The sequence below is a fragment of the Gouania willdenowi genome, chromosome 1 (assembly GCF_900634775.1).
Source record: "Gouania willdenowi chromosome 1, fGouWil2.1, whole genome shotgun sequence".
In the NCBI taxonomy this organism is placed as follows: domain Eukaryota; kingdom Metazoa; phylum Chordata; class Actinopteri; order Blenniiformes; family Gobiesocidae; genus Gouania; species Gouania willdenowi.
The window spans coordinates 37,360,647-37,372,414 of record NC_041044.1 but is presented as its reverse complement, the minus strand read 5'-3'; the positions used below and the strand labels follow the sequence as shown (position 1 = coordinate 37,372,414).

Below are 11,768 nucleotides of genomic sequence, written 5' to 3'. Positions count from 1 at the left end.
CAATGTGTGAGACTTGAGAGAGAAAAAACTAGACCCGGAAGTACCACGACACAATTGAAATTGGGAGCTGTAATCTCAAAACATAATGAACATAAACGTTGTGCAACACACTTAAATAACTTTTAGCAGCACAAAAACATTTTTAATATTGACCTTTTGTGGACTGGAGGAGGGTCTTCTTCTACTGATTATTAGAGGTTGTAAATGAACAGAGTGGTGCGCTAGCGCCCCCTCACACTGAGGTCAAAAGCTGAATAGGTTTTATTTCTGAATAAACATGAATGTGCCGTTTGGGAAAAATAAAATAAAAATAAACGTTTTGCAACACCAGATGCACACACTTGGGCTATGTGGAAGCTGTTAAAAAAGTGTCAGGTCGAACAGACACCGTGTCGGGCTCCACAAACATGCACGCACACACATGCAGAACTTCCTTGATGTTTTAGAGAGATAATAAATCCAATGGATTTATTTGAAGCGTTATTTTGCACTAATCCTTTCCTCTTTGTGGGGACTGTACTTTGTGTTTGTGTTTCTGTGCGTGCATGAGCCAAAGTGTGGAATGATCCCTCCTCGTTCATCGTGCTCTTCTTCATCACCAGGAGGTGTTGGGTTTTCTCTTACAGTGAGAGCTTTGTTTGTGTGTCAGTTGGACTGTGTGGGGGCACTGGACAGACTGGGAACCCCAGCCTCACATTAAAGGTGGACTCATTGTTAGATGGTCCAAAATTTAAACAAAGGGTGTTAATTACTCACCACATTAAACACGTCTTTCTGCCATTTATATCTTCACACGTGTGCGTCACTGCTATTCCAATACTTTAACTTAACAGTTCTATTTTTGCTTTTTACATTTATACTTTTGTTAAATGTTCATAAACTCAGATAGGGATTCAGGATCTAATTAACTTTTACTGGAAGTTAAGGTATTTGTAGCATTATTTCTATTAGTTATCACCTTCTTATTAATTAATTAATCGAAATACAGGAAAAAAATCTAAATAAGTCTCATCATATTCCATGGTTACCCATGTGGTTTATTATGTTGATCAACCTTTCATATTATTTTCTTAATACTTTGTCTTAAAGTTATGATAATTTAACCATTGTCACCTTTAACACTAACATAAACATGCATATCTGACTTATTTTATACACAAGGGCATGTCTAAACCTTATCTCATCTCACGTTGGGTACATATATCTCCATCATTTTTCCTCATTTAAATGAAATTAAATTACATGAAAAACATCCATCCGTCCATTTTCTGACCCGCTTGTTCCTGCTGGTGCCTATCTCCAACTCTAAATGGTCATTATGTGGGGATACGCCCTGGACAGGGCGCCAGTCCATCACAGGGCAACATTCCACACTCATTGGTAATTCAGAGTATAAAATCAACCGAACAATCATGTTTTTAGATCGCTTGAACCCAAGACTTTCCATGAAAAACATATAATTGCAATAAAATTAAACTTTCGTTCCTGTAAAAACAATTACACTGATTAAACTATTAAATAAACTGCCGTTTATTTTGCTGCACGTGTTTTATGGATAAACGTGCGCTTCTCTCCATCTAGTGCACGCACGCATGCTCGTGGGAAACACTAATACCACCTTAAATGAGTGGGCTGGACTCTGTAGGTGTAACGGAGAAACCCCCCCTCTGTGATGCAATGAGTGCGCGCTTCGTGTGCTATAAAGCTCGCGCGCAGCCGGTGTGCGCCTCACAGTGTCCGTGAACAGCTCCGGTGCTGAAAAGCCACTATCACAAGCATGATGGCGGGACCTCACTGGAAACTTTTCCTACTTTCCTGGCTGGTTTTTGTGCACAGCTCCAGAGCGCATGAGGATTTCGGACAGACGCAGTTTATTTGCACGTCCGTGCCAAAGGATATGGACCTGTGCACGGCCAGCATGCAGAACAGCGGACCGGCCGAGGACCTGAAGACCACAATCACCCAGCTGAGGGAAACCGTCCTGCAGCAGAAGGAGACCATCGTCAACCAGAAGGAGACAATCAGGGAACTAACGTCCAAGCTGAGCCGCTGCGAGAGTCAGAGCCTCCCGGTGGCCGCGGGGACCGGCGGCAGGAGGCCGGGGGGCAAGAACACCATGGGGGATTTATCCCGGGGCACCACGGAAACTCTGACCCAGCTGGGACAGACTTTACAGACGCTCAAACAGAGACTGGAGAACCTGGAGGTAGGACAGCAGAGGCAGCTTGGACCTGAGAATGTGGGATTAGACCTTCAATTCTAGTTTGGGCTCATGCGTAAAAGCGCAGAGCAAAAAAAAAAAAAAAAACATGAAGTCAAAGCTGATTCTGTGCATTCAGGAGTTTAAAAGTCTCCGTGTCCTGTTTCTAACCCGGTGTGTGTGTGTGTGTGTGTGTGTGTGTGTGTGTGTGTGTGTGTGTGTGTGTGTGTGTGTGTGTGTGTGTGTGTGTGTGTGTGTGTGTGATGCAGCAGTACAGCAGAGGGAATAATAACACGGTACAGACCAACAGCCTCAAAGACCTGCTGCAGAACAAGATAGACGACATGGAGAAGCAGGTCCTGTCCCGGGTCAACACCATAGAGGAGACCAAGCCGGGCTCTAAGAACGACACCGAGCAGCGGAACCGCGTGGAGTCCACGCTCACCTCGCTGCACCACCGGATCACGGACCTGGAGAAAGGTGCGTGTTTCTGTTCGGAGTGCACGCGCACGGGACTCACGCACGGCTGTTTAAAAAGCTCCAGTCCGCTGTTTTGTTATTTAAAAAAGAAAAAAAAAATGCAAAAGCACCAGAGAAAACCAGAATTTGAATATTTAATACATGCCGCAATGATCAATGCGCGCACTGGCGTGTGAGAGGAGCCGAGCTGCATTGCGATGCATATCTCAGCGCATCTTTGCCCCCCCCCCCCCCCCCCCGACTTCTGTTAAGAAAAGTGAAGGACATAAATTCACCTCCTTCCTATGATTGGACGGATGAAATGACTTGTTTATGAAAAATGGAAGAAACTATAAACTTGATCTCGGATTTAGATTTGTTGTTAATTAAATTTAAGGAGAAACGCACAATAATATACATAAACATGTAAATATGCAAGATTACAGCGAGAGCTGATTTCCATCTTCAGCTCCTTCGAGTATTAATGCCAGCCACATAAAAACAGCACATTACTAAGTGCACTATTACATTTACATGGATCAGATGCTTCATCTTCAACCTTTAACTGACCTTCTCACCCACAGGCAAAGATGCAAAGCCAACAGATAAGTTCCAGCTCACATTTCCTCTGAGAACCAACTACATGTACGCCAAAGCCAAGAGGAGCCTCCCAGAGATGTACTCCTTCAGCGTCTGTCTGTGGATCAAGTCCAACGCCTCGCCCGGAGTGGGCACACCCTTCTCCTACGCCGTCCCGGGCCAGTCCAATGAGCTGGTGCTGATCGAGTGGGGAAACAACCCCATGGAGATCCTCATCAATGACAAGGTGAGGTCTAATTCTCATCAGAACCATGAAATGCTATATTTATTACTTTATAGGACACGTGTCAAACTCAAGACCCCGGCCCTATAGAGCATCTAATTTGGGCCGCAGGAGAAAGTGAAAACGATAAAGAAAACATGAATCATTGAGTAAATTACCAAATAATTCTGTTGTAATTTGTTGTCGAAAGAACTATAACATTTTCCAAAATCCTGCACATTTTCTCAAATTATTCCACTAATTCTCCCCAAATTAAATCAGAATTGGTCAAAAAATCAAAAATCAAAGGACATTTAAGTATCTGTCGCTTATTGCTTAGATATTGTTGATTTATTACATACTTTATGTCTAATTTATAGAAGTGCAAACTTGGGAACATTAATGTTGAAATTGTTAGTTTTCCAGCATAAAACCTGCAGCCCACTTGTGATCAAACTGGTCCATATTTGGCTCTTGAACTAAAATGAGTTTGACACCCCTGCTTTAGGAGATTTGTGTCAAACTCAAGGCCCGGGGGCCAAATCCGGCCCTGTAGAGCATCTATTTCGGGCCGCAGGATAAAGTAAAAATGACAGAAAAACATGTATCAATGCTGAAAAACTAATTCAGTTGTAGATATCTCAACCCCTCCAAACACACAAAATTACACATTTTACATGCTTATATCGTGTGACGACAGTCATTTCAAATAGATCCTGCAAATTTCCTCATTTATTCTACTAAATTATATAACGATTGTTCATAATATCAAAGAGATGTAAGTTAATTTAAGTTTAAGGTTACTTAATGCTTGGATATTGTCGGTCTCTTATATACTTTATATGTAATTTTTACCTGGAAGTGCAAACTATAGGGTACATTCATGTTAAACTTGCTCTTTTATCCCCCATAAAATCTGAGGCCCACCTGAGATTAAACTGGTCTGTATGTGACCCCTGAACTAACATACGTTTGACACCCCTGCTATAGGAGGTGTTTGGGCTGTGTAGCATTCAGCTGTAGATGCAGTACTTTGTGCTTGGATGAAACAGTGACATCACCTAAAAATAGTTGTCGGTGAGCCACGCGACGCGAGCATCCTTTTTATAGACGAGGAGATGTGTGATGAGGATGATTCAGCAGTGAGGTGAGGAGGTGCAGACGTGACTGATGCTGCTCGTCGTTTGTGCTTCAGGTGGCGAAGCTGCCGTTCCTCATCAACGACGGCAAGTGGCACCACCTCTGCATCACGTGGACCACCCGGGACGGTATGTGGGAGGCTTTCCAGGACGGGGTGATGAGGGGCAGCGGGGAGAATCTGGCACCTTATCATCCCATCAAACCAGAGGGTGTGCTGGTGCTGGGACAAGAACAGGTGAGCCCCCATGTTTCACAATAAATGAGGTCATCCACCCTACTGAGATCAAACTCAAATCCACTTAATTAATCTTTAATCCCACAGAATAAAGTCTTCGTCTCTATAAGAACAAAAGTGTTGGCCTCACCTTGTAAATCCTCATCTGATCAGATCTAATCCTGTAACAAGAGTCAGTGCTGCATTCAATCACTTCAACTATTCACACGTTCTTCTCCACGATAGAAAAAGACCATGTGATTCATCACAGCCAATCAGCAGAGAGTCAGATTAGCCTCATAAATAACACTTTTAAAGCATTGTTTTAAACCTTTGTGCAGATAACAACAATTCTCAACATCTGTGCTTTGAGAGCAACTTGAATATGATTCATCTTCAGTATTTTAGTGTTTATTACGTTCATTTTAATCTGTTCTATTCTACTCTCTGTCATCCACACAGGAAACACATTTTCTATAAAATCAGTGCAAATTTTGCAGTTTTAGTCATAGTCCTTTGACTAAAATGAAACTTATAGTTTTAGTCCAAATTTGGTCATCAAGACTATTTTAGCTATAGTATAATTTTAGTCAACTAAATAATAATATTTGAAAACCAAAAAATACTATAATTTAGTCCCATGGAATGAAATTATAATTTTGTTTTTATTAGTTAATTAGAAATATCAATGTATTTTTATTTTGTTTTTGTTCACATGTATTTTTTAAGTTAGTCATAGTCTAGTTACTGTCACTTGTAAAAATGTAGTCGCCGAAAACTATGAAGAAAATTTTTCGTCAACAAAGTTAACAGTCTTTAAAACTCAATCTTAGATTTGGCTTTTCATGCAGATTTGTAAAACTTGACCGGGTCACTGGTTTCACAGCCTTTACATCACACTGGACCTCAACTGGTTACCAGTTCAACCATTGATCAGGAGCTCAGAGTAAAGCTTGTTCTCCTGGACATCAAGAGGAGCCAGATTTAGGAGGATTGGGCGACTGGTTAGGATGCTTCCTGGTTTAGCAGCTACAGCTACCGGTGTAAGAAAAAATCGATTTGGCGATATATCATGATATTTCACCGCACGATTATCGTATCGACCTAGAAAATGTCCAATGTTTTAAACCAAAAAAAGCATTTAATTGCAGTAAAAAAAAAAAAAAAAAAAATCAATTGTATTTCAAAGCATTTTGTCCTTAAGGTGAAATTTGTAATTATTGATATTGTGATATATGCCAATGTATATGTATATTGTATTGTTTAGTATTGGAATATATCGTTGACATACAAATCGTGATTTGTATTGTATCGTCAGATTCATGGCAATGCACATCCCTCTACAGCTAACTGTGTTATGGAAGTCTCAACAAGAGCCAGAACCAGTCACACATACAGGGAAGAATGGATTAAGAAGTACATTGACCTCAGAACTAACTCTGAAGAAGCATTGCCTCCTTTCCACTGGTTCTGTAGCTGCTTAATGACACCATCATTAGATTCAGGGAGACATCTAAAATGTGCAGGACAGGGGCTCTCCAGGATCACAACTGGGCACCTATTGTCAACAGAATATAGTGGCGGGGATTTAAGGATTCGACTTAGAGAAGCTGCAGATCCTTATAAATCCTCCTCTGATCAGACATGGTGTTACACAACCGTTCAAAGCTCTAATGCACTCGACGAGCACTGACATCTGATGCTTCTTGTCTCTCTACAGGACACTCTGGGAGGAGGCTTCGATGCCACGCAAGCCTTCGTCGGTGAGCTGGCAAACCTACATATCTGGAATAGGAAACTTTCCTCAAGTGAAATCAACAACTTGGCAAACTGCAACAGCAAAGCGCCGACTGGCAACGTCTTCTCCTGGACTGAGAGCAGCATTGAGGTGTTCGGCGGTGCCACCAAATGGACATTCGAGCCGTGCCGCTCACACAACTGAACTGTCCCCGCATCCAACAGAGGCCTCTCTGTATTTCTCAGCTTTTGTGGTTCTTGTTCTCATTTGTTAGAGACTCTCTGAGTTGTTGCTAAATCTGGGATTTCTATTGTTCTTAGGTATTCATGTGCAAAGCAACACTTTTCATTTCCAAGAGAAAAAAAGAGTGACCTGGGAAACCTTGGTTAAGAAAAGTGTGGGCATCTGTTTTAAAAAAAAAATGTTCCTGGATGTTCAATTGAAAGCACACCTTAGCTTTTTGTTTGGCTTATTTCATCTCAGGCAGCTGATGTTTGGACAATTATTCCCCATGATCCACATGAGGAATTACATAACCACTCCCTCGCCGTCTGGAGAGTAAAACGTTACTCAGTCCATCCAATTCCTTTCAGTGTTTGGCGCAAATTCCCACAAGGAACTGTTTCCTGAGATGCCCGCCCACGTTTACCTCCACCATCCCCCTCCCCTCCCATCCAGGATCTTGCACTGTGACTGCGGGAAAATGAGATGCCAGAAAAAGATGAGACGCTGAAGGACACTGCAAAGTCAAACTGACCTGTAACCATCGTTCGCTTCAAGTGTTTCTGTATGAATGTTGTTAACTTGCCAACATTGCTACAAAGCCTGGGTGCCTTGGGCTGGTACAAACCTTCAGCACATTCAGTGTGTTCTCAGTTGCAATCTTCTGTGTTTACTGGTTTCCGTTTCTCTTTCAAGCTGGGTTGAGTTTCTTGTTTCTTCGGTAAATGTTCTTTGATTCCAGTTTGTTCTCTGACCTGATGTGTTTTTGGCAGGTGTTTGTACTGCTCTGTATTAGGAATGTTACGGTATCTGTATAGTAACAGCATGGATGAAGGAGTGCTGTGAAAGCATTGTTGAAATCTGCTTTACTATCTTCTCTGGGTATGGGTTTTTTACCTTATTGTTATATGCTCAAAGCATGGCCAAACTGAGAGATGAAGACTTTAATTTTTGTAATAAAATTGTGATACATGATGTCACTGTCCATTCTTGCTCCGTATGCATAAAAGAGAGGAGGCGAGCGGAAGAGGACGTTCATCAAACTTTAACCATGAGGTGCTCATTACCAGATAAGTGAAGGTCACTGAGTGGTGGCGTGCAGCACACACTGCTGGGTGTTTGCAAGAGGAGAAAGTGCCTCGTCATGTCAGGCAGCCAAAAATAAAAGCACTCAAAGCTTGACTGTCACAACGGTTTCACACGGGATGGCACTGAATCTAAAGTGGTGACTTAATCATCAAAGACATACGGGTAATGACACATTTTGTTGTGTTACTGGTGGCCGATTTGAAGACATTTTACACCAATGAGCGATAAAAGTGATGAGACTCTGTGCACGACTTTCACCTACAACCTGATTCCATCTGCTTTCCTGCCATTTGGGCTTTTGCAACAGATAGAAAGACTCCTATTGGGAACCAGCCTGTAATTCAGCTCTACAGCAGGGCTTCTCAACTGGTGGTTGACGACTCAACAGAGGGCCAGGATCTGCAGGATCTGTGGGTCTCGAGAATGTCCATCCATTCATTCATTTCCTGACCCGCTTGTTCCTGTATTCAGGGTCTGCTGGTGCCTATCTACAGCTCTCAAGGGGCGTTAGGTAGGAGTACACCCTGGTCATGGCGCCAGTCCATCGCGGGGCAACACACAGACAGACAAATAACCACTCACACTCACATTCAATCCTATTGGCAATTTAGAGACTCCAATCAACCTAACAGTCACGTTTTTTATTGTTTTTTTTTCGGATTGTGGGAGCAAGCCCGGAGTACCCAGAGGAAACCCACGCAGCACGGGGAAAACATGCAAACTCCACTCCACTCCCAAGGGCCTCGAGAATATAATTGGTGTTTTTATTCAGAAGCGCGTAGATTAAGCAGTGTCACACTGTCCATTTCCACCCCTTAACAGCAGGTGGCAGTAATGCCCTTAATAGCAAACAGACCATTTTTATTTTACTACCATTTGGGTTTTGATTTGCTAACTGTGCATTGATACAGTACATTTTCTACTGACGACACAGAACTTTGATATTAACGTAAGGATTGCTTTGGTTTGTGCAGCATCTTCAGATGCTTGACTTGAAATCGTTGCCCCAGCCCGACCTGGGCTCGAGCCAGGTTCGGACGCTGCACGGTAAATGAATGGTCAGGTGATATGTTTCAATTAATTCAAGTCAATTCAACTTTATTAGTGCAAATTACAACCAAAGTCATCTCAAAGCGCTATCAAAATATCAAATTCTTAATAAGAAGGAAAAAACCCAACAAGATCCACATGAACAAGCATTTAGCGACAGTTTGAAAAAACAACTCCCTTTTAACAGGTAGAAATCTCCAGCAGAACCAGTTTCAGAGGAGGCAGCCATCTTCCTCGACTGGTTGGGGTTAGTGGACAGAAGGACCAACAGAACAGGATAGAGAGATAGAACATCAGAGTGTACAAGTAGTTGAGCCGTGGATCACAGATCAGGGACTGTCAGCTCAAGGTTCAAGACACCTGAAAGAGAGCAGAGAGAGAAGGGCGAGGAGAAGGCACTGACTGCAGAAAAATATGATACAGTATTAGCAGGTCTGTCTGCATGATTTTGGGCTTTGTTCCTCGTGGTTGGGTTAAAGCGATGAATCTCTTCCCGTAGATTGGTAAGCTAGCGATTAGTGCTTAGTGAGAAAAACGCACAAATGAATGCTGACTCGTTGTGGAGCCATGTGCTGTCACACAGTGAGCTGGTCTCTGAGTTGTGTGTGTTACAGTAGTGTTACCACATGCTTGACACGTAAACTGCTACGTAGGTCAGGCGAGTTTGGGTTGTGTTCTGTCGGGCTCTGGCCGGGTCTTCTTATTTTGGCCCGATTAAAGGTCCAGCTAGGGTCCCCCTATTGTACGGGATTTAAATAAATATATGAATAAATATTGTATCTAATAAATCAAATCAAATCATACAGATAAAAGCCCAAAAACATCCTCTCAAATATCATCCATACCATCCATTCATATCAAAGGTCTGTCCATTCCACTCAGAAAGACTAGCCTGGCGATAAGCCACACCCACTTGCTTACTTTTTGTAAGAAAGTGGGTATGGCAATGTTGCCATTGTTGCACACTTTCTCGGTGTGAAAGAAACAGAGCCAATCAGAGCCATACAGAAAGAACGTCATATCTTCTGCGCCACACAGTATCAAAACAAACATGGCGCCCGCCACGGAGAAGATGCACAGAGCTGCTGCTCTGCTGTGTTTTTAAAGACCTGGATATATCATTGAAACCATAACAATAAGAGGCTGTAGAACATAAGTCTGTACCATATTACGTGCCATGTTCTCTGCCGGCTACTCTTAGGGAAAAGATCTATGCTTGTCGCATTATTGCCGTTGCATCCGCTATTTGTTCCCCGGGACTCAAACGCCATGTGAGCGCTTCCAAACTAATGGCCTGTATTACTTACTTACTTACTGTATTAAACGTTGAATACAAGGAGATTAGGATGCATTCCAGGCTACAGAAGAACCTGAATCTGTGTGGAAACCAAACCTGATCTGTATTTCATTCTGTTTGTAAGACATTGGTGTTACGGTTGCGTAGGAGAGTTTAAAAGTGATGTGAGAGACAAAATAGCAGTAGCTGGCTTCCACGCAGAAGTCAGTCAAACATAGAGCAGGTCGGGTTCGACAAGACAAAACAATGACCAAGAACACATTCCAATGTTCAAGCTTTACTCTGGCAGGGAACGTAATCAGGAGGTTACGCACACCTGAGTGGGGACAAGAGGGAACAAACTTATTGGCAAGATTAGGAGGGCTGAAACAAACAGAACCCCTGACTCAATGACAAAGACTGAACAATTTATCAGCAAAACAAGAATTACAATTAGACTGACTAAAGCAAAGTGGACAAGACGAGCAAACAAAAACAGGACCCATGTGGAGTTTGATCTCAGATTTTTAAAACTTTGGGTACTGTTACAAAGGATATAAAAAAAATCACAAAAAGAAACCAAAGGACAGAATTAAATATTTAAAAAAAAAAAAAATTCTACAAAGCTCACAATAAACTTACTTAAGGTGTTTTTTTCACTTCAACTAACATTTATTTTCTACCTCACCTCCACCTGACTCCATGTCAGTGTTAGTCATTTACCCTTTAAACTGAAAACTCTCGTCTCAGTGCAATCTTCTGTCACTATTTACAGTCAAACTGACATTTCACCTGCCAGCCATGCCTCAAATGAACTCGTAACTTTTTATGTTGAAAAAGCAAACACTTGGAATTTCAATTCTTTTAACATCACTGCAGCAGTTTTAGGCTGAAGCCTGAGACCGTTCTGAGATCCTGTTCTGCCTGCAGGGTGAGATCTGAAACACAAAACTCAACCTTTTATTAGTGTTTGCACTTCAAAAAAGAACGCCAACGCACCAGCTTATTTGTTTATAGTCAACCAATGCTTGAAATGCTTATAATGCACACAAGGTAAACATTCTTAAAGACATAAAAGGAGAAAATGTAATCAGACAGAGAGGCAAATACAATGCAGGTTCAGCTCAGGATCGTATCCTGTTTTAAAAATCAGATGAGGACAAAGTGCAGACCTCAGAGCTCAATAAATAAAAGATTATTTGCTTGATAAACGAAGCAAATGGTTGAAATTTCCATTCAAAAGTTTGTTTTGATCTCAAAACACTCTCTTCTTGGCATTGTTGGAAAAGTTTGGCGGATTGCATTGTGATTATTTTTTGTGTTTGCCCCCTCCAAAAAACTCTGCCAAAGTCACTTCCCAACACATGGTGTTTTCACTGACTGAAAGTTAGCGGATGTTTATTATGGGGTTTACACAGAAAGATCCAAATCCAGCCAAAACTGAATGTCTGGCAGAGTAAAGTGATACCACTGGAAATACTAGGAACAAAGAATGGTGTCAAATGAATTTCTGTCGTCCTTGTGTGACAAAGAAACACAAGGAATCACAGTGAGAATAAAGTAAAAACATTTCTATAC

The 11,768-nt window shown here is 41.9% G+C and overlaps 1 protein-coding gene across 2 annotated transcripts; it reads left to right on the top strand.

Moving 5' to 3' along the window:
- Positions 1–1,719: 1,719 nt before the first annotated feature.
- On the top strand, positions 1,720–7,752 carry LOC114470135 (neuronal pentraxin-1-like). Of its 2 annotated transcripts, none has more exons than XM_028458155.1 (5): positions 1,720–2,206; positions 2,473–2,680; positions 3,244–3,485; positions 4,657–4,836; positions 6,536–7,752. In XM_028458155.1, the coding sequence occupies exons 1-5, from the start codon at positions 1,778–1,780 to the stop codon at positions 6,755–6,757; spliced, it is 1,281 nt and encodes a 426-aa protein (XP_028313956.1). In that variant the 5' UTR covers positions 1,720–1,777; the 3' UTR covers positions 6,758–7,752. The 2 variants fall into 2 exon arrangements, with proteins under 2 accessions (XP_028313956.1, XP_028313949.1); XM_028458148.1 differs by having other exon boundaries at positions 2,470–2,680.
- Positions 7,753–11,768: the final 4,016 nt, after the last annotated feature.

What these genes read in the sequence shown, in the direction of transcription:
- LOC114470135 (XM_028458148.1), top strand. Translation starts at nt 1,778, where the DNA reads ATGATGGCGGGACCTCACTGGAAACTTTTCCTACTTTCCTGGCTGGTT. An exon ending in AGATCCTCATCAATGACAAG is followed by an intron (nt 3,486 to 4,656) that starts GTGAGGTCTAAT and finishes TTTGTGCTTCAG; the next exon opens with GTGGCGAAGCTGCCGTTCCT. An exon ending in TGGTGCTGGGACAAGAACAG is followed by an intron (nt 4,837 to 6,535) that starts GTGAGCCCCCAT and finishes GTCTCTCTACAG; the next exon opens with GACACTCTGGGAGGAGGCTT.